The following is a 25,880-nucleotide window of genomic DNA, read 5'->3' on the forward strand; positions in this document are numbered from 1 at the left end:
CAAGTGCTAGAAGATCAACTACAAATGAAGCTTAAAAAGATAAGCAAACTAGAAAGAGAAAAGAAAAACAAGAGCAACCTCTAAAAGGTAAGAGGGGTAAAAAGGAGGAAAATGTTTCTTCACAAGAGATTTTCAAGAAAGAGAATCACTTTTCTTTCTAAAACAAAATCAAGAGGACTTTTTATCTTGAACAATCACTTGCCCCACCACTCCATGAGTTGGTGAAGAACATTGTTCCTACTTTTTGGGGTGAAAAGTTTGAGCATGCTTCTCAACCCATTAAAAGTGAACTCTTGCATGTAAATAATCTAACTCTACCAAAAAAATTTAAAACTTTTGAGGTAGAATATCATGCATTTAAGTTAGGTGTGGGAGTTTCTTTCTTGAAATATGGGTATCCTATTGCTTCTCTGAAAATAACTTCTTATGGAGCCATTTTTAACTACCCCACCTATAACCAAGAGTTTAATGTTCTTTTTCAAGCCTTTCAATCTTGGGGACAACACTTTGTTCATAAGAAGTTTTTTAAACATAGTGACCTAAATTCACTTCATTCTTTAGGAAGGTAAGAAAATTTAGTTTTACATAGTTTAATTTTTAAGAGCCTAGGTGATAACATAGGACATCCAAGACAACTACTTTTAGATGTTAGTGAATAACCTCCTTCAAAGAGAATAAAAAATATATATATAGTTTGAGTTTAGATAAAATAAAAGGGGCTCAAAAGGACCCCAAGAAAATAAAAATATTTAAGGATAAACCCATTTTCTATATAAAGAGGATACATAGGCCGGAGCCCTTTGCTTTTCAAGAAAACAAAATCTCTACTACTAGTAAAATGCTTTCTTTTGCATGTATTAAAGAAAAAGAATGTGCTCAAGATTTGAGGACAAATCCTTTCAAAGAGAGAAGGGATGATGACATCACATCAATCCAAAAGTAGCCAAGAGGAGTGGATTAGATTTAAATAAAGAAGGCTTGAGCTCATGTTAAACTTTTGGTCACTTTTAATAGTTTACTTTCTCTTCAATGTCAACCTAGTACTATCAAAAAGTTGTTCAAAGGTTAATCAGCACAACATGATTATATATTGACATAGTATGAGTAAAGAGTCGTATTAAGGTTAAAAATGACCTGATTAAATTTTGATCAAGTACGGTTAAAAAATAATGCAAAGATTGAGAATGATAGAAGTAAATATCGACCTAGTTAAATATAAATCATGTACTATCAAAAAGACGTACTAAGGTTGAGAACAACACAATTAAAGATTAATCTAGTACATCCAAATAGTCTTACAAAGGTTGAAAATGACAAGATTAAATACCTACCTAGTAAGACCAAAGAGTCATACTCAAAATGAGAACGAGACAATTCAACATCAACCTAGTACGATCAAAAAGTCATAAAAAGGTTGAGCACAACATGATAAAATATCAACCTAATATCAACAAAGATTCGTAATAAGGTTAAGAATGACCTAATTAAATATGATCAAGTACAATTAGAGAGTTGTACAACGGTTAAGAACAACACAAGAATATACTAAACTAGTAACACCAAAGAGTCATACTAAAGTTAAGAATCATACAATTAAACATTAACCTAGTAGGATCCAAGAGTCGTACTTAGATTGAGAACTACACAATTTAATATCGAACTAGTACGATCAGAGAGTGGTATTAAGGTTTAGAACTATATGATTAAATATCGAACTGGTCAGATCAAAGAGTCATAAAAATGTTGAGAACTACACAATTAAGTATTGACATAGTACAATCAAAGTGGCATACTAAGATTTCGAACGACACGCTTGAATACAAACCCATAAAATCAAAGAGTCGTATTGGGGATGAGAACTACAAGATTAAACATTGACCAAGTATGATAAAATAATTGTATGAATGAAAAGAATTACAAACTTAAATAATGACTTATAACGATCAAAGAGTTATACTGTGATTGAGAGCGATAAAATTAATAACCAAGTACAATAAAAAAGATTTACTAAGGTTGAAAACTACACAATTAAATACCAACCTAATATGATCAAGGATTAGTACCAAGGTTGAGAGCAACACAATTAAATACCACACTATTATGACCAGGGAGTCAAAGTAAAGTTGAGAATGACACTAATAATATTAATCTAATACGATCTAAGAGTGGTAAAAAGGTTGAGGACTACACGATTAAAAACCCACCAAGTAAGCTTAAATAATCTTACTAAGGTTGACAAGATATGATTACATACATACCTAATTGATTGAATGCTAATCTAGTGTGATTGAAGAGTTGTACTCAGGTTGAGAATGACATGATTAAAAATCCATCTAGAATGATCAAAGAGTCATACTTAGGTTGATAACTTAACGATTAAATTCGAGCCTTAAATAATTTCAATAACTTAAATCAAAACTAACTCTTTTTTTTTAACTAAAATATATTTAACCAATATATGGTGTGCTCCCATGTTGACGAAAGTATGGAGCATGTTGAATCCTATATTACCCATACCAGTATCATCTCTATTAACTTTTGCAAGTAACTATCTGGCCAGAGTCTCATCCCTGATAGGATAACAGGTATTTTACATTGGCCATTGTGTATACTTTTTTCCAGGTAGTCATAGAATCTGGACATAATGGCCATTGATTACTTAACCTTAAAAAGTTTAGCTTTGTGACCATTATTTATAGTTATTAAATATTAGATAATATTTTATTAACTATTATCGTGGTCAATTTTATTAATAAATAATGTCTAATTAATTGTTTTTTGCATTCATTTTCTACGAAAAATCATGTTTGGACAGATCAACCTATAAATAATAATTATAATCAATATCTATTTATAAGAATTATTTTCTAACAAAATTAGGAATATTTGTGAGTCAATATAATTTCACAATCAAACATACCCGGTGCATGACAAGGATCAACAGCTAGTATATATTAACAAACCTGAACCAACACAATCACACTATCTGCGTATTACAAATATAAACTGCAAAAAGGAGTAAAGAGGGAATAAAGCTACCTATACAATCACACCACTCAGAAATGCTGAAAGAGTGAAATGTTAGCCCAAGTTAAATTGTCTTCCATTGCCTGCCTTCTTAGCCGATCTCTCTGACTCTCTAAGAAGAGAACATAACACTAGGTCAGATGCATACCGAATCCTGCAATTTTTTTCTTATCCCCAATCCATGGCTAATATCAGTAACACTGGTCCTCGGCATCCCAGTTACAATCTTACAATCAATTGGACAATAACACAAGGAAAAATACAGAGAAGGGCAGAAGAATGATGATGCCTATGAAATATTACTCCCGAGAGCCACTGTAATCGACTAATTGTCATTGGGTGCTGCGTGTTAATCCACCCCGTGTCACGTTTCTGTCAAAATGTAAGACTCCATTAGTCATCCCAAATTAAAAGGGAAAATCATAAAAAAGAAAAATGGCTTACAAAAGGAAGCAAAATGCATTAGTGTGTCATGCTTGAAAATAACACAAGATATTCTAAAGTCATCGTACCCTTTAAAAAATTCGAACGTTCTATGTTAATTTAATCAAGAAAACAAAACAGAAGCAAAAATCATTATAGAGGCAAATTCAAGGTTCAACTATGAGTGTTGAAAATGAAAACTCATAAGCCAAAAATAAAATAATATAGAAATACTAGTATCAATATTCAATACCAACATGTCGCCTAAAAGTATTGATGCATGACATAGTCTAGAGTCTAGACAGTTCAATCAAAGAAGAAAACACTAGATACTTGGCGTTAAGAGGACACAGGCTATTTTTCTTGCTTATGATTATAGGGAGTGGGGGTTTCTGCATGTTAATTGGCCCAACACAGCCCACTCAAGCCTGCAGTAAACAGATCAACCCGAATAAGCCTACATTTAAACTGGCTGACCGCTGACCCAGATCTCTTCAAGTGATGCCCTCTCTTTTCTTCCACCCCGCTAACTAATTCGTAACACCTATTCTCTCCCCCTGACATTTCCGTGTTCTTTCTCTACATTTTCTGTTCTGAGTTTGAAACCTCTCTTTTCTCCCCATTTCTGACCTTTCTCTCTTGGATCACTATTGGTAGTGGGTCTTGCGTCTTTTTCTTACCTTTTTTATTGTTTTTGTTGGTTTCTAACCCTCTCTAATATCACTTTGGTTTGGGTGGAAATTACTTTGTTTTGGTTGCTTCTGAAACTCAAGCATTGGGCTTGTTCTGGGCCTTTGATCTGATTTTGGTTTCTCTTTCTTTTCTTTTTTCCTTTCCATAATCATTATCATTATCAAAAAAATAAAATAGAATAAAGATATTAATAATATAATAACTATAGGATAAATATCTAAATTATAGAATTTTGATGGACTTACTACATGTATTTGTTAGTTAAGTTATCCTATTTCTATGTTAAAACATACTTCAATATATTGAGTAGGATCTTACAATCCACGCTAATCTCACAATTTATGATTTTCCACCCCTATCCCAATCTCAACTGAGATCTCACTTTTGAGAACCTTGCACCCCGTGTCACACTCCAGTGTAAACTGTACCGGAGAGACCGTATCGGTCACGTGGGCCAACACGTGCCATTTCGTCAGACACTCATGCATAGTAAGCCAAGTACAAGCATCACCATCAACGTCGGCTCGGCATGAGGTCGAGAACCGACATCAGTCTGGTTAATGCCAATATGGACCATCATCACTCATCGAGTCGGCTCGGCCTCTTGCCGAAGAGTTAAACAAGTCATAACGGTAATCACAATTAAGAAAGGTAAGTACATGATTAAAGCCTAACAACCAATTAGTACCGTATTACCTAATTTGGTAAATATCTGAGAGGGTCCATCACGCTCAGGCCCATGTCAGATGCTATAAATAGGTCACACATAACAAGGTATGTCACTGTTCATTAATTATCCTAGAATATCGTGCTTATCCTGACTTGAGCGTTGGAGTGCCTTTTGCAGGTACCTCCCCCCTCTGAAGAATCCGTTTGAAATATCCGTTCGGCCCTTCTTACCAAGAAGACTACGAGTGTATCCTTAAGCAGGTACATTTTGGCGCCCACTGTGGGGCCGAACCGATAGCATTGCAGAAGCACTGAAAGTTTACGAGTAAAAGAATCATGGTAAAGACAAGGAATACTAATTTTGAAGGGCAACAGTCTGAAGACGAACATCAGTCCGGGGCCGAGACGGTTGAGGAGACAAACTTGACCGATATGGTGCGCCAGATGAAGGAAGAAATGATCGCCATGAAACAACAGCGAGAGAGAGATGCTGCCGAGATGGCTGCATTGAGAGAAGAGAATGCTGCGCTGAAAAATCAATACCGGGATCCCACATGGAAACCATCTGAGACAACTCACACACAGGGGTCGTTCCACTCGCAGGGCCCTCACTCTTCTCTTCCCCACACCTCCGTCGCCGCTCCAGCTGCGCATGCTTCGGTAGGCCGACCGATCCAGCCTTTGCCGGCCGGAGCACATCGGCATCCTTTTACCCCGAACATCATGCAGATGGCACTCCTTGACCATTGGAAGTCTTTGCCCTTAGACAAGTATGATGGCACTACCGATCCAGACGAACACGTGGATGTGTTCTTGACTCAAGTTACTCTAAGCACAAACGATGATGCTGCTCTATGCCGAATCTTCCCAACATCCTTAAAGGGACGAGCACTGAGTTGGTTTACTCGGCTTCCGGCCAACTCGATCGATTCGTTCAGTACGTTGGCTTCCCAGTTCACAATTCAATTTGCTACCAGTCGGCCTCACCAATTGACCTCGTTGGCACTAATCAGCATTCGTCAGGAGAAGAAGGAATCTCTTCGAACATTCATGAGCCGATTCAACAAAGCGGCGCTCGAAATTCGAGACTTAAACCCTGCCGTAGCTCTACACCACCTTACCACTGCCTTGAAGCCAGGGCCTTTTGCCAACAGCATTTGTAAGAAACCCCCTACAGACATGGATGATTTGCGTCGGCGAGCCGACAAGTACATGCAGATGGAGGAATTGGCCGAGTTCCGGAACCAAGCCCGAGTAGAAGTGTCAACAAAACCTGACAAGCTGGCCGAGCCGAGTTTTCGGAGTCGACCGAAAGAGTTGGTTCCCCGCGAGAAGCCTCCTCGGGGACCAAGGTACTCACAATACACGCCCCTCAATACTAGCCGGTCAGCAGTATTAGAACAAGCACTGGCCTCGGATATACTGGTCATCCCAAAACGAGCATCAACCCCTCCCCGGGCCGATACAACCAAGTCATGCAGATATCATCGCAACCGTGGGCATTCAACTGACGATTGTTTGGCTCTGAAGGATAAGATTGAAGACTTAGTCAAGCAGGGACAGCTGCAAGGTTTCATTGAGCGTCCAAACCGATCGAGATACGAAGACCGGTCACGGAGACGCGACCAACTCGAACAAAGGACAGAAACACGTTCTCGTAGAGAACGTAGTCGGTCTAGAGATAGAAGAGAGGATGAGCCTTCGGCACAGCCTCGGCGAGTCATCAATACCATTGCCGGGGGATTCGCTGGAGGTGGCTCGTCTTCATCTGCACAAAAAAGACACCTGCGGGCTGTCCGGCATGTTCATGCCATCGAATCCGCTCGTCGCCGCCTTCCCACTATAACTTTCACAAAAGCTGATTTTAAAGGCATCGATCCGGACCAGGATGATCCAATGGTAATCAGCGTCGAAATTCACAATTTTATTGTACGCAAGACGCTGGTCGACCAAGGAAGTTCGGCCGACATCCTCTACTGGAATACGTTCAAGCAGTTGGGCATCCCGGAGTCCGAGCTAGTTCCGTATGATGAACCCTTGGTCGGGTTCTCCGGCGAACGGGTCAAGACCAAGGGATACATCAAGTTGTCGACTCGGTTCGGATTTGAAGGCGCCGAATACCGAGATGTTTCAGTTAAATATGTGGTGGTACACGCCAGCACATCTTACAACATTCTCCTTGGACGACCATCACTGAATCGGCTCGGAGCAGTCGTATCTACCCCTCATTTGGCCATGAAATTTCCGGCCGAGTCAGGACGAGTCGTCACGGTTCATGCCGACCAAAAGACGGCGCGGGAATGTTACTTCGCTAGTTTGCGACTGGCAAGAATAAAAGACGAGGTACCTAGGAGGCCGAGTGGGGTTCACTCGGTGTCCCATCATTCGACTGTGGACCTTGATCCCCGGATCGATCAGGACGAAAGAGTCGAACCTGTTGATGACAAGCAACCGATTCAAGTAGGGGTGTTGGAGTCACAAGTCACTTATATAGGAGCCAACCTGTCCGAGCAGGAACAATTGGCTGTCAGCCAAGTGATCCTCAAAAATAGTGACCTATTTGCTTGGCATCCCTCTGACATGCCCGGCATTGATCCTAGTTTCCTCTGTCACAAATTGTCCATAAGCAAAGAAGCAAGACCGATTGCTCAACGGCGTCGAAAGGCTGGGGAGGACAGGAAGGCGGCAATAGAGGCCGAAGTGAGTAAGTTGCTAGAAGCCAAGTTCATCCGGGAGGTACACTACTCAACTTGGCTAGCTAATGTAGTAATGGTCAAGAAACCGAATGGGAAATGGCGCATGTGTACTGACTACACTAATTTGAACAAAGCCTGTCCGAAGGATGCCTATCCGCTACCAAACATTGATCGGCTCGTCGATGGGGCATCTGGCCACAAATTCCTGTCATTCCTGGACGCATATTCCGGATATAACCAAATCCGAATGCACCCTCAGGATGAAGAGAAAACGGCGTTCATCACCGAAACAGCCAATTACTGTTACCGAGTTATGCCCTTCGGCCTGAAAAATGCCGGAGCCACTTACCAACGGTTGATGAACAAAATTTTCAGTGACCACATTGGCCGATGTATGGAGGTGTACGTTGATGACATGGTAGTAAAGTCAAGTAGCGTATCTGTACACGCACAGGACTTGACTGATGTGTTTCACGCGCTTCGGCACCACCAAATGAGACTCAACCCCGACAAGTGCGTATTCGGGGTCTCAGGCGGCAAGTTTTTAGGGTTTATGTTGTCCAGTCGCGGCATTGAAGCAAATCCTGACAAGTGCCAAGCCATTCTAAGCATGAAAAGCCCAAGTACCCTGAAAGAAGTTCAGAAGTTGGCAGGCCGGCTCACTTCGCTCTCCCGCTTTCTTCCTTGCCTAGCTGAGATAGCTAGACCCATCCTCCTCTTGCTCAAGAAGACCGAGCGATTCCAATGGACCCAGGAGTGTGAAACATCATTCCAACATTTCAAGGAGCGCCTTAGTACACCCCCAGTCCTTTCCAAACCAGTTGCCAACATTGACATGATCATATACTTAGCGGTTTCCGACAGCTCAATTAGCGCTGCGCTAATACAAGAAAACCGAGAAGGGCAACAACTAGTGTATTTCATCAGTCGGACTTTGCAGGAGGCCGAACGACGATACCAGTTAATTGAAAAGGTAGCCTTAGGACTCATCTACACTGCTCGTCGACTGAGACAATACTTTCATAGCCACAAGATAATTGTTCGGACCGATTGTCCAGTGGCAAAAGTATTAAGAAAACCAGAGATTGTCGGCCGAATGATGGCATGGTCGGTCGAGTTGTCAGAGTTCGATTTGTCCTTTGAGCCGAGAGGTCCAATCAAGTCGCAGCACTTGGCTGATTTTGTTAACGAGCTTACCCCTTCGGGGCGTTTTGAAGACGAATCATGGACCTTGCATGTCGATGGGTCTTCTAACGCCCAAGGCAGCGGAGCAGGAGTGATACTGGCTAGTCCCTCAGGCGTCACAATTGAGCAGTCCCTTCGGTTCGGTTTTCGTGCCTCCAATAACCAAGCGGAATACGAGGCCCTACTAGCTGGGATGCGGTTGGCAACCGAGATGGATGTGAAGCGAGTCATATGCTGGACCGACTCAAAGATAGTGGCCGAGCAGGTCAATGATAATTTCCAAGTTAAAGATGCAAACTTATTACAATACTATCATCTATTCCAAAAATTGAAGGATGAATTCAGCGAGGTTCAGGTTCGCCATGTTTTGCGTAGCAATAATGAACGAGCTGATCAGTTAGCTCGGCTCGCCAGCAGCCGGAAGCCGGGACAGCTGCGCACCACTATTCATCTTGAAGTTCCCTCCCCAAGCGTAACAACCGAGTGCATGGCAATAGATGAATCACCCTCATGGACCACACCCATTCGGAACTATATCACTAACGGCGCAGTACCGGCCGACCCGTTGGAAGCTAAGAAGTTGCGAACACAGGCGGCTCGGTACTCCATGATAGCCGAGGACCTCTACAGACGGGGGTTCTCCACCCCGCTGCTCAAATGCATAGATAGTCACCAAGCAGATTACGTGATGAGGGAAGTCCATGAGGGTATTTGTGGCTCCCATTCCGGAGGACGAACCTTAGCAGCTAAAGTCTTGCGGGCCGGTTATTATTGGCCAACTCTGAAGGGGGACTGCGCCGACTTTGTCAAGAAATGTGTTCAGTGCCAAAAATACGGGAACCTCATCCATGCTTCAGCTGCTGAACTGCATAGCATCAGCTCTCCATGGCCGTTTACTTTATGGGGCATTGATGTACTCGGCCCATTTCCGGTGGCGAAGGGACAAGTTAATTTTCTCCTCGTAGCTGTCGATTACTTCACAAAGTGGATTGAGGCCGAGCCGCTTGCCTGCATCTCCGCCGCTAATGTCCAGAAATTTGTCTGGAAGAACATAGTTACCCGTTTCGGCATCCCATATGCCATCATCTCGGATAACGGCCTACAATTCACGGACAAAAAGTTCAACTCTTTCCTTGAAAACCTTGGCATCCGGCATAGGTTTACATCAATTGAACACCCCCAGTCGAACGGCCAGGCCGAAGCGGCCAATAAGGTTATCCTCACCGAATTAAAGAAACGGCTCGGTTCGGCAAAAGGGGCATGGGCCGAAGAGTTGCCAGAGGTCCTTTGGGCGTATCGATGTACACCACAATCAACAACAAAAAAGACACCCTTTCGCCTGACTTACGGCGCAGACGCCATGATCCCGGTTGAAGTCGGAGAGCCATCATTCCGAAGACAGCACTTCCATGAGGAGTCTAACAATGCTTCGCTCCGAGCCGAGCTTGATGTCCTCGACGAAGCACGGGAAAAAGCACAGATTGTGGCCGAGGCATGTAAACAACGCATGACACGCCGTTTCAATTCAAGTGTTAAGCCGAGAACATTTCACGAAGGTAATCTTGTATGGAGAGCAACCGGGTCAGCCAGACGCAACTCTTCAGAAGGGAAGCTATCAGCCAACTGGGACGGCCCTTTCCGGATACGGCATGTCCTCAACAATGGAGCGTACAAGTTAGAAGAGCTGTCCGGCAAGGTCGTTCCTCGGACATGGAATTCTACTCATTTGAAGACATATTACAGTTGAATCAACATCATGTATTTACATTTCAACTATGTATACTGATGCACTCTTTTCCTTGAACCGGTCTTTTCTCCTCTTAAAAAATCGTGAAAAGAGGTTTTGGCCGGCAAGGTTTTTAATGAGGCATCCAATCAATAAAAACACAGTTCAATTATCTTTGACTTACTATACATTTTTAACATTAAAGTCTTCCCTCCCGAGATGTCTCTCGGCCAAGGATGTGACTTTCAATCCTACAAGTCTTCCCTCCCGAGATGTCTCTCGTCCAAGGATGTGACTTTCAATCCTACAAGTCTTCCCTCCCGAGATGTCTCTCGGCCAAGGATGTGACTTTCAATCCTACAAGTCTTCCCTCCCGAGATGTCTCTCAGCCAAGGATGTGACTTTCAATCCTACAAGTCTTCCCTCCCGAGATGTCTCTCGGCCAAGGATGTGACTTTTAATCCTACGTCTTCCCTCCCGAGATGCCTCTCGGCCAAGGATGCGGCTTTAGTTTTAGATCTTCTAACCCGAGATGACTCTCGGCCAATGAGAAAAACATTGCGAAAAGAATTCAAAGCAGTATACGAAGAGAAAAATCGAATTTATTAAAAGGCACTATCGGCCTAGCAACAAAAAAAAAACGGGCACTATTGGCCCGGAATTACAACGCAAAAACCTAAGAAACTACCTCCGCCTCGCCAGGAATCGGACCAGCCTCAGGCGCTTCTTCCTCCTGAATTGTAACATCCTCATTTGGCTCGTTCGCCCGAGCCGGAGCTTCCTCGTCGGCTTGTTGATCAGGAGGAATAGAAGTGAGGTCCACCAGCTTCCCTTGAAAGAAATCTTTCGTCATGTCAAGATGGAAGTCTGGCGGAAAGTCGCCGAAATGACAGGCTTGCCGAGCCGCTTGGGCAAAGCCGGCCTGATGCTGGCTAAGGACCTTGGCACGCGCTTTCTCCTTATAGGCCTCGAAAGCGGTCTTCTCAGCATCCAACCCCTTCCCTAGAGCAGTAACCTTGTCGGTCTCGGTCTTCAAAGCAAGTTCGAGACGCTGAACCTTCAAGGCCAAGTCGTCGGCAACCCGCCCTCTGCGATCCATTTCAGCCTGGTACTTGCTGTTGGATGTTTGAGCGTCTGTTAAAGCCGCCAGCGTCTCTTGAAGAGACTTCTCCTGCTCAGCAAGCTGCCGGCGCAGCCCATCAGCCTCGCCGTTCGGCTGCATAACTATGCTTTGGGCCATTGCCACGGCCCGCACTTGGAACTCGCAGAAGAAGCTCCATTTTTGAGCCGAGCTCATGCGACTCAGCATCCCTTGGCCGGCTTCAGAAGTTAAGTCTTGACTCAGGAAATCCTGAGCGTTGACGTTCCCGGCCAAAAAACTTGGCGAAGATAGACCTTCTGGAACAGGGGGGCTAGCCACTCGGCGTTGTTTGGCCCGGCGACTTTCTTCCTCGGCCCTTGCATCCGGCCTTCTTTTTTCAGGTTGGGGCCGAGTGGGTTTCTTTTTCCGAGCCGAAGACCCTACCCCACCAGCTTGGACGGTAGCTTGATTCCCACCCATCGGGGCTGAAGTCTTGTTTCCAATAGTCGCCGCCAATTGATTCCGGATCAGGTTACGGATGTCTAGATCGTCATCTCCATGGGCAGCCATTATACCTGCACATTATTAGTCAAAATCAATGATAACACACAAATTTAATTAAATAAGAAAAGTACTATACCAATTAGTTCCTCGACTACATCGGCCGATTCAAACAACCGGATCAGAGGACGACATGGTAGAGGCCGAGGTAGTTTGTCTAAAAAACTTAGACTCATTCTCTCCTCCGGGGACATGCGTGATTTGGAAACCGTGTCGTACTTGCGCGGCTTCCGGGTCCAATACAAGGGAAATAGGGGATTCCCTTCGGCATCAAAGAAATACTTTTTTCCTGGTTCTGGCCGAATCATCACCTTCATAAATCCCACTTTAAATTTTTTGTACGAGGTGGTAAAAGGTTGCAGCAAGCAATCATTGTGACGAATCAACGACAGCCACTTAGCCTTTTTCGTCGGCCGAGACGTATAGAAGTGCAGGAATAGATGTGGAGTGGGTTGGAGACCGAGGGCTAGACACAAATGCCTAAACCCTTGCATAGCGGCCCAGGTGTTCGGGTGAAGTTGGCTCGGCGCCACATTAAGAAGTCGAAGTATACTCATGAAATAATCGTCAAAAGGGAGGGATATCTTCAGATCCCGGAACATATAATCATACACGTAAAAGAATGGGTATTTGGACGATCCTTGATTCAAATAAACGAAGTCTGGATTCGAAGCCCCGTCACCTCGGCACGGTTGGAAAAAGACAGCAGAAGGTTCTTCATCTTCGGGAAAGTTTAAAAACTTTATGGCTGATACGAAGTCCACAAGAGACTTCTTGCTCGTATACCGAGAGTATACACTACCAACTTCACCATGTACCCACGAATACCCGGGAGTCGATATGGGAGGAAAAATTCTTGACGATTCCCCACCCCGACTCGGCTGATCTTCAGAACCCACAGCCGATGCCGAATCATTCCCGCTTTGCGACCGATCGGACCCCGAAGCCGACTCTGCGGAATCGCCCCCATTCGAAGCTGAAGCCGACGCTACCTCCTGGTTCGGCGTCGTCCTTAACCTAGATTCCTCTTCGTCCCCAGAGGAGTCAACATGAACAATGTCCAGGTTAGCCATTACGTACCTGATGATTGAACTTGACCAATTGCTGTTGAGTACTCAAAACGCTCTCAAATATCTTCGGCTCGGAGCAGCTAGTAAGTTTGCATGTGGAAACCCTTCCTCCTACACATCTATTTATAGGCGTTCTTAATAGGCAACTGAAGAGACACCCCCTCGTGCCTACCGTTGGATCATTTAGATCCAACGGTCTAGGGCGCGCAACTCTTCGCATGCGTCATTAATGACCAACGGTTATATCCCTTCGCTTCCCACCATAACTTCTCGCGTACGCCATCAAATGCCCAACGGTTACAACCCTTCATATCCCACCATCAGTTGTAACCCTTAGCTTCTTCTTCAAGACACCAACTGAAAAATCCTGTTTTTATTTCATTAACCTTTCGCGTCGCTTCGCTCCTCAAAGGCTGGGGGGCTTGTGTACCGGAGAGACCGTATCGGTCACGTGGGCCAACACGTGCCATTTCGTCAGACACTCATGCATAGTAAGCCACGTACAAGCATCACCATCAACGTCGGCTCGGCATGAGGTCGAGAACCGACATCAGTCTGGTTAATGCCAATATGGACCATCATCACTCATCGAGTCGGCTCGGTCAAGTACCGTTCCGACATAGATCGTACCGGAAGTATACAAGCTGCCGTATACGGACTAGACGGCTCGGTCATTTGCCGTTCCGACTAGTATTGAATAGTCGGCTCGGCCTCTTGCCGAAGAGTTAAACAAGTCATAACGGTAATCACAATTAAGAAAGGTAAGTACATGATTAAAGCCTAACAACCAATTAGTACCGTATTACCTAATTTGGTAAATATCTGAGAGGGCCCATCACGCTCAGGCCCATGTCAGATGCTATAAATAGGTCACACATAACAAGGTATGTCACTGTTCATTAATTATCCTAGAATATCGTGCTTATCCTGACTTGAGCGTTGGAGTGCCTTTTGCAGGTACCTCCCCCCTCTGAAGAATCCGTTTTAAGTATCCGTTCGGCCCTTCTTACCAAGAAGACTACGAGTGTATCCTTAAGCAGGTACATAAACGATAGACTCCATTAATCATCTCAATTTATGAGGAGAAATCAGAAGTGGGTAGACAAAAGAAAATAGAAGGTAGACACAAGAAAACAGAAGCTATTAGTATTAGTATGCCATATTAGAAGATTCTGTTTTTATTCATTGAGAAGTTCAAGTAACAGAAACATTTGACATTCTCAATCTATCATTCTCGTTTTAAAAATATGAACGTTATAACTAATTTGTCTAGTCAAGAATCAACAATACAAAACAAACAGCAACACAAAACCTTTAGTGGGAAATTATATATTCAATTATGACTTATGAGAGCTGAAAACCTATGAAGCACACACTCTAACACCAACATGAGACATGCAGTGTTGTTAAAATCGCGACCCAACGCGTAAAATCGTGCGATTTTACGGTTTGCAGAAAAATTTCGTGCTGAATCGGATGCATAATCGAGGCGGAATAAGATCGGAGTAAAATCGCGATCTTCCGCGTGATTCATGGAATCTTCGATCTTTCACGATTCGAAAAAATAAACAACAAAATATTGGGCAGATCGCACTTGAAGATCTTCGACAGAAAAACCCTAATTTCTTCTTCCTATTTATATTATTGCATTGCAATAGAAGAAAAAGAACACTCCGCGAGTCCGCAGCACTAGAAGAAGAACACTTCTCCCCAGTAGAAGAAGAAGAAGAAGAGCGCAGTACCGGTACGGCAATCGGCAGCAATAGAAGAAGAACAGCACGGACACACGACAGCGGCAGAAGAGCGGAGATGGAACCGCGAAGTGCAGAAACGTAGAAGAAGAAAACGGAACCGCGAAGAAGAAAACAAGAAATCTTTGTGGCTTGTGCACTTCTCTGACCCTTCTTTTATTTATTATATTATTTCTTTTTTCTTTTTTGTTTTTTCTTTTATGATTTAAGTATATAATTATTCTCTTCTTTTATTTTTTTTACATCTACAATTTTATAAATTACCTGTTGTATTTTTTCTTTTTTAACTTTTAAGTTTTAAACATATTTTAATTTCTTTCTTTTCTTTTAATTTTAATTTTCAAACATATTTAAAAATATGAATGTCTCCATTCTCACCATTAATAATTTATTTAATTTTTTTACATTATTTTTTCTTTAACTTTTTGCTTTATAAATATATTAATTCTAAGATTTACAAATTAATAATTTTTCTTTTTTAAATAACTAATGTATTACTTTTGAAGTATTGTTATTTTTTCTTTATTAATTAAGCATTATATAATTTTTTTAAGAATTTTAAAAAATAGTGAAATATGTTATTTTTTAAAAAAAATCAATCCTAAATAAATATAGTAATTCAATAAAAAAAATTTATTTTTTGATGTTAAATCCTAAATAAATATAATTTTTTTAAATTTAATATCAAATCAATAAAATTGAATAATTTAACCTTTCTTTTATATTAATTCAACTAATTCCTTTTTTAAATTCTTTTCTTCCATCACTAATTTTTTTCTCATTTAATTTCTTATTTTTATTAGTGTTTGTTTGAAACTATTGAAGAAAAAATGGCATCAGGAGAAGGAACTCAAGGAAATGAACCACCATTAAAATTGCATAAAAATGTCGCTGGAATGAAAACTGATGTGGCATGGAAATATGATGTTTTTGTTGATGGGGATGCAAGAAAAGTCAGGTGCAAATTTTGTGAAAAGACATTTACAGGAGGGGTTTATCGTTTTAAACATCATTTAGCAGGAACATCCAAAGATGTTGGTGCATGTAGATCGGTTCCTGAAGATGTTAAAAAAGAAATGTTGGGTATTGTTTCATCATTGCAACAAAATCTCCTAAAAAAATCCGGTGACATTGAAGGAATAGGTAGTAGTTTTGCTGCTCAATTAGAAGGTGGTGATATTGGTAATCAAAATCTTTTCAAGAGAAAAGTTAGCTCTCAAATGACAATCAACAAGATCTTTAAGAAGGATTTGAGGGAGGAAGCATGTCAGGACATTGCTCTAATTTTTTATTTGAATGCTATCCCTTTTAATGTAGCCAATAGTGAAGCATATAAGAAAATGTTTGAATCAGTTGCTCGACACGGTCCAGGATTTGACCCACCATCCTACCATGAGATTAGGGTAAAATACTTAAAGTATCATGTCGAAATGACCAATCTTTCTCTAGATGATCATAAAACTTATTGGAAAAAATATGGATGCACAATAATGACAGATGAATGGACAGATGGGAGGAGGAGGACTATATTAAATTTTTTAGTAAATAGTCCACTTGGAACAATTTTTTTGAAGTCTATTGATGCATCCAAGATATGCAAGACAATTGACAAAATTTTCAAGATGTTAGATGATGTAGTTGAAGAGGTTGGGGAAGAAAATGTTGTTCATATTGTCACAGACAATGCAGCAAATTACAAGGCAGCTGGGGAAATGTTGATGAAAAAAAGGACTAAGTTGTATTGGACACCTTGTGCAGCTCATTGCATTGACTTAATGCTTGAAGATTTTGAGAAAAAGATACCACTTCATAGTGAAACAATTGCAGGTGGTAGAAGGATCACATCATACATCTATGGTAGAACAAGTCTTATTGCTTTATTGCATAAATTTACTAAGGGGAGTGACTTGATTAGACCTGGCTTGACTCGTTTTGCTACTTCCTACTTAACCTTGGGATGCTTGAATGAGAATAAGGGTCCATTAACTAGAATGTTTACATCTAAAGAATGGAGTTCTAGTCAATTAGCAAAGACCAAGGATGGAAAGTTTATAGAGAATTTGGTTACAGATAAGGGATTTTGGAAAAATGCTATGAATTGTATGAGGGGTGTTTTTCCCTTGGTTAAAGTTTTGCGCTTAGTGGATTCAGATGAAAAGCCAGCCATGGGGTTCATTTATGAAGAAATGGATCGAGCTAAAGAAAAGATACAAGATGCTTTTAGAGGAGATGAGAGTAGGTAATTATCTTATATTCTATGTGCTTCATTTTATAAATTATAAACTTAATACTTTGGTTGAAAACTATTTTTTTTTCAATTGTAGCTACATTCTCTTATGGAAAATTATTGATCAAAGATGGGACAAACAATTACATTGGCCTTTGCATGCTGCAGGTTACTACCTTAATCCTATACTACATTATGCTCCTAATTTTAAGGTTGATTGGGAAGTTAAGAGAGGATTCATTGATTGCATGGAAAAGATTGTTGGAGACTTTGAAATAATAGGAAAAATTGATGACCAACTTTAGGATTTTAAGAAAAAAAAAGACCTTTTTGGTCATCCTATAGCTCAACGTGCTCTTAATACCAAAAGTCTAGTAGATTGGTGGAAATCTTATGGAGATAAACATCCAGAATTGCAACAATTTGCAGTTCGGGTCGGCTGTGAGCGCAACTGGAGTGTCTTTGAAAGGGTAAAAATTCTAATTTAAAATGGTATATATGTATATATATAATGTATTTCATTTCCTTTTTCCTATTATATGATAATTGATTTTTCATTTAGGTCCATAGCAAGAAAAGGAATCGTTTGTTGCAAAAGACCATGAATGATGTAGTTTATGTCATGGAAAATTCCAAATTGAACAAGAAGCGAGTTAGAAAAGAAAAAAACTATGGTATTGAAGACCTTTCTTCCGATGATGATTGGATTGTGGAGGAAAATGATCAAATTTCAGATTTAAATTCCTTGAATGAAGACATACTTGAAGTTGGACAAGATATTGGAACTAGTGGTGGTGGTGATGCACTTGTGGACGATTTGGATGTTCCTCCTATTGAAGAGGATGAATTAATTGGAGTTGGAATGGTGGGAGATGTTAATGCCATTAATGAGAATGAAGATAACATGGATGATGGTTGTCAAGAAGAAATTTATGCTCTCCTAAATGACTAGAATGCAAGATTTATATGAATTTATAATTGTTATGTTTTTAGTTATTAAGTCTTGTGACTTATGAACTTTTTAATTCTATTAGGAGTTGTCAAACTTTTATATATATATTTTCTATTTAAAATTTGGGTATTATATTTTTAATAACTTGAGTAGGAATATAAGATCTTACGATCCGAGTTACGATTCTCGAGTTACGATATTTCGCTCTCTTTCCGATCCTAAGTAAAATCTCGATTTTAACAACATTGGAGACATGACATTGACACCTCAACATGGTTAAAATCCAAAACAGAGAACACGGAAACACACACACATATATATATATACACATACATGCATACATATCAATACAAAATCACTAAAGTGATAAACATTTAGCGATTAAGAGATATCATTATCATTGAAAAAAAAATCCACTATACTAGTCTATTAGAACTTTGTTGCTTTACAAAAAAAAAATAAAAAAAAATTAACAAACAACTTGCTAAGATCATTAATAAAGAGTTGCAAAAAACATACTAAGAGTCATCGTTGAAGAGATAAATCTAATAGAACATGTTCATCCTATTATATCTAAACCCTTTCCCTTCCTTCATGATCATCATCATTGAAAAACACAACTTCTAACTCTGGTTCATCAACCAATAAATTAGCAAGAGAAATTAGTGTAATAGGTTAAAACTTAAAAACTTAAAAAAGGAAATTAGGAAATTTAGTTTAATAGCTTAAAACTTAAATATGGAAATTAAGAAAATTATTTATTACGATTCTATTTTAATTTTAAGAAAATCAGTATAAATAAATAAATAACAAAAAAAGGTAATTGTGTCCACAAACGTGTCTATAAATGTGCCTAGCCATTTAAGGGTGTCTGAGCCATGTCAGAGCCTAAAAAGAAAACAAAGACACCACAAAAAATGTTTCTAAGACGTGTCGACAGTGTGTAGTGTGTCAGTGTACCCGCCGTTGCTAGGCATGTCGGTGCTTCATAGCTGAAAACTTATTAGTCATACATAACTCATAATTAAAGATTACACAATGTTATAGAAATACAATATTCAGATTCAAGTTGATTAATCAACATGTTGCCAAAAAGTATTGATGAATGCCAAAACCTAGACAGTTTAAAGAAGAGAAGAAATCAGAACCTAAGTAGACCCATCATTGCAATCATAAAACTAATCCAACTTTCTTTCTTGAGAAAATGATCAGAGGACTGTACGGAATTTCAACATTGGTGGAAACAATAAACAAAAACAAGGAACAGAACAAACCCACACAAAAACACATCCAGGAGCTCATTTATCCAGGAAAGTGAAATAGTTTGTATCGATGGACAGGCAGAAATTCTTTATGAAATATCCCTTGAAAGTTATATTAAAACAAGGAACAGAACAAACCCACACAAAAACAAGAAGAAACTTATCCTACTAAATGAGATTGGGTACATGGATTGTACAGTGTCATTGGGCTTGGTTAAAGACCAAATTCTTGATATTATTCACTATGGGATCCCCTTTTAACTGAATAAATTGATTTGATGGTTAAATTTCCCAGCCTCAAATCATTTGTAGAAAAAGGCAAGTGAAATGAGCAACATGACAGTAGCTGCATATTAAGGCAAGAAGGAAGTCACAAAAATAACAATTACCTTCCAGATATAAGCTGATGCTGGGCACTGTTTACAGGGCCCTTTACATTGCTGAACCGCTTTGCTCTGTTCTCTTGTTCTTTCTCAACACGCATAGCAGCTACCTCCTTCTCCATTGCAGCTACTTCCCTTCTCATCTTCTTTGCTTCAACTTCCATGGCTTTGGTCAATGTATCTACCTTCTTTGCTAACATCTGATAGATGATGACCAATGGGAAACAATTAGCAAGGACTACCATTTATAAATAAGAGGTCAAGGATTATATCCAAACACAATTAATAGACCACAGACAAGAACACTTACCTCAATAGCATCGTCTTTATCCTTTAGACTTTGATCTTTCTCATGACCAGCTTTCCTCAAGGCTATGACCTCTTTTTGCAGCAGGTCATACAAGACACTTGAAACACTATCTACTGAATCCACTGTTGGGAGGTCATTTGGTTTATCATCTGAATTTCCTTTCCAATTATCACTTCCCTCTCTCTCTTTGGTTTCTTCAAGAGATTGGTTGAATGAGTAACTTGGAGATGTTCCATTCAGCAGCATTTTACTCCTTTCCAGTGATCTTGTACCGCCATCAAATGATTTAGATGTTCCTTTAGCATGCTTCAAAACTGTGCTAGAGGATAGGGATGACCTCAGTTGAGAGGATGGTGTCCTCTTAGATAAGAACCCATTAGAGGTTAGTTTTGAGAAGTTATCAGCTCCACCTAGGGATTGACGACGAGAAGGGCCATTGCTTACACTTCTTCCCTCTGGAGTGCCGCGAATACTACTGTTAGAATTTCCTCTTAAACTCTCCTCTAGCACTTTAAGTCGTAAATGATATTTTTCCTGAAAATTTATAAAAGTTTTCTTTGAATAATGGAAGAACTATCATGTAAGTTAATAGAAAAGAACCAGATTATTACTTTCAACTGTGCTTCAGATTTTGCAGCACGCTCAACTATAGCAAGCTTGTCTCGAAGTTGCTGCATTTCTCCCTATAAGAATGAAATTTAATAATAAGTGGAAAGCGAAGCTAAATGCAGGGAATTTATATCAAAGAAGAAATATAAGGAAAAAAGAGTAATGGAAGTCAAAACCTCAACCACTAAATTCAGATGAATTGGTATTTGGTAGAGTAAAACAAAAAAATATTACCTGCAAGAATCGACGTTCTTCAAGCCATTGTTTGACAGGCATTACTTTATCATTAGCGTCTTTCCACTCATTTGCAACCACAACAGCTACTCTGTTTGCTGTTACCTTGGCACGGGCCAACTCCCTGTCTAGAGTTTTTCTTTCTTCCTGAAGAAGGTCAAACAAACCATACAAAAATAAATATGATATTAACTAGAGGCAATATAATAAAGAATAAAGCAACTGGGAGTTTCAACTTGATGAAGACTTTAACACATTACATTCATTTCTTGAACTTTCCGCTGATAATCTCTGACTGCATTTGCAGCTGCACCACCTGCAAGGACAGCCTCTTCTAGTTCTCTCACAGTTTGGGTGAGCTTTTCAACCTCTGCCACCTTCTGTCTGTGCATTTTGTCCAAAATTTTATTTTCTTCCTGAGAAAGTTGATGACAAAGCCAGCAGATAGAAGTTACGTCTTATGGTTCTGATGCACCAGGAGAGAGAATGATCATACAAAATTGAAATACCTGACAAATCTCAATCTGTTTAATTAGCTCTTGATTTTTGTTCTGCAGATCATCCACCATGGAGGCCTTAGCCAAGGCAACCTGGACAGTCCTCTCCGCTTCAAGTAGTGCAGCTTCTTTAGATTTGGTAAGACGATCTAAAGCTTTGTTATCATCTTGTAGTTTGGCAATCTGCAAGGAATAAATGGAAGTGAATAGTCAAAAATCATTCATTATAAGCCAGTTTCAGACCTTCCATCTGCTTTTTCTCTAGGGGCATTACAATATGAACTCCAAGAACAAGGTAATACCTCTTGTCGAGCAAGCTTGAGTTCAGCCTCCAAAGGAGCAAGAATTGCTTCTATTGGAGGCATGTCATCATCTTTCTGGGCAGCATGGACCCTCCGAAGAGTGGCTTCAGCTGCAAACTGAGCTGCCATTGATGCTTTCTTTTCATCACTGATTTTTTTGATTTCAAGATTCTGCAAGAAATATTCACTTCAGAAACATGCCACCTAATGTTGGAAAATGACTATTTACAGTTGATTGAGGCTCCAAGCAATACCTTGCTTTCTAGAAGAGATTCTGTTTGTTTTAGCTTTCCGTCAACCTTTGACAGTTCTTCCGTCAGCTAAACACAAGCAAAAGGCAGAAAAGTTACATTTCAAGTTGACCTAAAGCATACAACAATAGATGAAAATGCAAAACAGCTTAAAAACCATGAATAAGTCAAAACATGATAGAGGGTAAAGCTCCAATACTCTAGTGTAACCTCATGAAAAATAATTTTAAAGAATGATTAATCTGCAAAAGAAGAAAAGCAAAATATATGGTATCATGACAATTAGGTTAAATACTCAAAAATACTACCTTCATTCAAAATATAAGTACTATTTTATATAAGAAATATTACTATGAAAAGAAAGTAAGTCCAATGGGACAAGGATAAAACTAAGGTATCTAGCAATTCAGCGGGCCAAAATACAATTCCTACATTTAAGACATAATAAGCTTCATAATGAATAAAATATGAATATAAATTAATAACATTAGACAACAAAACTATTAAATCTCATGACTTCATTTATCGAAGAGAACAAAAACATAAGAAAAATCAATATTATCCAGAAGTCAACACGAAGTTACAGTTAAGAGTGAATGCATAAAATACCACACCATGTAACAAAGAGAGAAAAGTTTCGTATGATAAGTAGTACAACCACTGTTCATTTTTAGCTTTCATTTAAGATAGTGCACTATCATTAATATTAGATAGTTTCAAGTTTAAGAAAAAATAACATTTTACTGAATTGTCCTTTATTAAATACTCCAAAGACTCACTCAACACCCAAAAAAAACATACTCTAGAGACTATTATCGGTCTAATAAATTCTATCTCACTTATATTAATACCAAGGACAAAATTAGAAGAAAAAACAATTAATGCTTCATTAGTTTTTTCAAATGATAAATAAAATAAAACTAAAAGAACCTTAAGCAAAAGATAAAAGGAATGGAAAAGGTATTAAAATAAAAAGATTTTTCTAAGTGTGTCTTAGGAGCACTAATTGAAAATGAAAAGTATTAAATGAAAAGTAAAGTTTTTTAAGTTCACAATGTAAATGCATTACTTTACATTAGATACTGCTAGTTTTTAATCCCTTAACATGTGTCTCAGCACCCTTTAGCAAAACAAAACCCAGAAAATAAATTGGGTATTATCTGTGGAAACCGGAAAGTATTAGCCTAGACAGTTAAGCAAAACCACATGGATTTGAGTTGAGAGAAGGGACTTCAATGAACAGACATTGGATGAATCATAACATCCCCAAGCTTTGCCATATCCATTATTGGATAATGACTTATTTTAAAAAATTACTTGGCATTGAACAATGCATTTTCTGAATTTCTGTTAATATAACTTTACACTGAATACCAAATTTAACCGAAAGGGGGTTGTTTGACTTGAAGAGCATTCTATCTTGCACTTCTGTAAAACAGAGTAACCATTATTTAATAATGGCTTAAATTAAGGAAACGGGGTGGGGAGAGTAAATTAAAAAACCCTTATGTTGTCCTCTCCTCTAATTTTAAGAGGTACACTCCCCATACCTAGGTAGGATATGAAATGTGCTACACTTAAGTCCATGTTAATATAAACGAACTTCTTAGTGACATTGAATAGCTATAAGCAAGCCTCCCTGAGCCATTTTCCCTCTCTTAAAACTTTTAGTATTACCCCTACAGCTAATTTAGAACATCCTATTATTCATTTTAGGACTTCAGGTTTCAGGACAAGAAACAATGATTTAAATGCTCCTACTACTGGCTTTGAGACTTTATGCAATTCTTCATTTCATCTTCTACCTTCCCAAAGTTGATAATATTAATAGGGATTCAAAACTAGATGTCAATGATACTAAGAGTCACAGAGAGAGAAAATCATCCCTGAGAAGCTCGTTTACATTGAAATGGACTAAAGTGTACAACATATTAATCTCTCAATAGAGGAAAATGTAATTTAAAAAAAATATGGGAAGTGTAATTCAACTCAAGCATCCATTAGGGGAGGAGAGGAAGTATAATTTATCCTAAAACATTATTTGAAATTAGGCAACGGATTTTTCACATGTGATCAACACATGGAAGAGTTTAGTACAATGAGTTCAGGTAGCGAGTGCTAAATTTAACTGGGATACTTTTTTCCAAAAGTATTATCAAAAAATATGCTAGAGAAATTACTACACACGGACAAAATGTAAAAGGTAATATCATCGCAATGCCAAAACAAGCTGATCTAATATGACGAGCATTCTCCAATGCACTCGGACAAATACAACGAAACAATTGAATCCATTTTCCATAAACTTCAACTCCAAACATAGTAACCACAATAAAACGTTTCCAAATATTCCTACAATGCGTTCACATTAGGAAATAAAACAAGACCTTATTTAACACCAACACCACATCCAACAGGTAAGTAATCGGTAATTAGTACTACTTAGCATACTATCATAAACACAAAAATGGATAATTCATGATCATGACACGACAATTTTCACAAAAAAAGGGAAGAAAAAAATAATCAATGACAACAAGGAACAGCAGTAGTCAACAATAATTGAAAAATTAGCAGTAACCTCTTCAACGGCTTTTTCTTTGAGTCGTTCGGAGAGCCTCAAGGCTTTGATCTCAGCCTGCGCTTCCGATAATTCCCTGTCCTTATCTGCAAATACACACACATAAACAATCACAAAAAAATGAAAATTCAAAATTCAAAAACACAAAAAATTACGCCGAAGAACTCTTCGGATCGAGCTGCATTTTCGCACCTCGAACTTCATTCTCGAGGCGATTGAGCTCCACCTTCACCGGATCCGAACCGTGCAGCAGGTTCATGAACTCGTCGGCGTCCATGCTCGGCGGCCGCACTCCTCCGCGCCGCCGCGCCGAGCCTCTCCCCTCCCTGAACGATCCCGACACCGACAGCGCCGCGCCGTCGCCGGAAACCTCCGCCATCGCCGATCTAACCGCGAATCCGAAGAAGACAAAATCCTCTGTCTCGCATTCAAATGCTCACACCAGCAGATTCCAAATCGCACTCGCACTCGCACGCGCACGCGGACTACACACCATACATATAGAGCCAGAAAACGCGACCTCGAAAATGGTGGTTTTAGAGAGAGAAAATGTTGAAAAACAAAAAGAGAGAAATAGATGCTTTAGGTTCTTTCTTTCTCCTTATGTTTCTTTTGTCTTGTTTGTTTCTCTCTCTCTATCTGCGATTTAAACCTCTTTTTCGCGTTTTAGAGTGAGATTTAACAATGAATAAAAAAACAGTGAGTTAGTGAGTGAGTTTTGCGCTTTTGCAGAGAAGCCTTTGGCTTTTGTTCGCTGTTTTAAGTTAAGTTAAATTAAATTAAATAGTGAGAGTGAGAGTGAGAGTGAGAGCGAGAGCGAAACTACGCTGCGATTTTAACTCTTCGATGTTAGTAATCTAATCTTAATTTGCTCGGCTTTTAACGTGAGCTTGAGGCGTCGTGCGCACCCCGTGTGGGGGAAGTGGGGGCTTGATATTTTGGGTGGTAGTGCGCGCTGCAGCGTAGGTTAGCAGGCTGACTACTTGGTTGCTTTAACGTGTGCGGACAAACTAAACTACCACCCCACACACTTATAAATATAATGGTTTAATTGCACATTACTAACTTGCTGGACTTAGAATGTATTTGAACCAAGTAGTTACATAAATTGAATGCCAGTTGTAGAAAACTTGCTTTCTGCTAATTATGATTTGTATTATTTATGGTTTTCTGTTCATATTTACAATTTTCCATTATCATCATATACGTCACGCTTATAATTTTCTTTTGACAAGCCTTAATTATAATTGTAAATAAAAAATATGTTAAAAGAATTCTTTATATATATATATATATATATATATTATATATATATATATATATATTGTTTTTACCTGAGATCGGTCGAAAGGGGCGATCTATTGGGTAAGATTGGTCGAAAGGGGCAAGA

General features: G+C 39.5%; 1 protein-coding gene across 1 annotated transcript; it reads right to left on the minus strand.

The window, feature by feature from the left end:
• Positions 1-2,822: 2,822 nt before the first annotated feature.
• On the minus strand, positions 2,823-25,267 carry LOC109790188 (microtubule-associated protein 70-2). The gene is made up of 11 exons (XM_020349305.3): positions 24,683-25,267; positions 24,491-24,576; positions 21,913-21,978; positions 21,659-21,829; positions 21,369-21,539; positions 21,120-21,275; positions 20,860-21,006; positions 20,628-20,699; positions 20,017-20,550; positions 19,713-19,906; positions 2,823-3,399 (listed from the first exon to the last, which is right to left on the minus strand). Exons 1-11 carry the CDS (start codon positions 24,867-24,869, stop codon positions 3,360-3,362), a joined length of 1,824 nt encoding a protein of 607 aa, XP_020204894.2. The 5' UTR covers positions 24,870-25,267; the 3' UTR covers positions 2,823-3,359.
• Positions 25,268-25,880: the final 613 nt, after the last annotated feature.

The sequence above is a fragment of the Cajanus cajan genome, chromosome 11 (genome assembly GCF_000230855.2).
Source record: "Cajanus cajan strain Asha chromosome 11, NIPB_CcT2T_4, whole genome shotgun sequence".
In the NCBI taxonomy this organism is placed as follows: domain Eukaryota; kingdom Viridiplantae; phylum Streptophyta; class Magnoliopsida; order Fabales; family Fabaceae; genus Cajanus; species Cajanus cajan.

Bases quoted from the DNA above. Each gene is read 5' to 3' on its own strand.
- LOC109790188 (XM_020349305.3), bottom strand. From the start codon at position 24,869: ATGGCGGAGGTTTCCGGCGACGGCGCGGCGCTGTCGGTGTCGGGATCG. The intron at 21,540-21,658 runs GTATTACCTTGT...TATTCCTTGCAG, and splicing joins TCAAGCTTGCTCGACAAGAG to ATTGCCAAACTACAAGATGA. The intron at 21,276-21,368 runs GTATTTCAATTT...CAACTTTCTCAG, and splicing joins AACAGATTGAGATTTGTCAG to GAAGAAAATAAAATTTTGGA.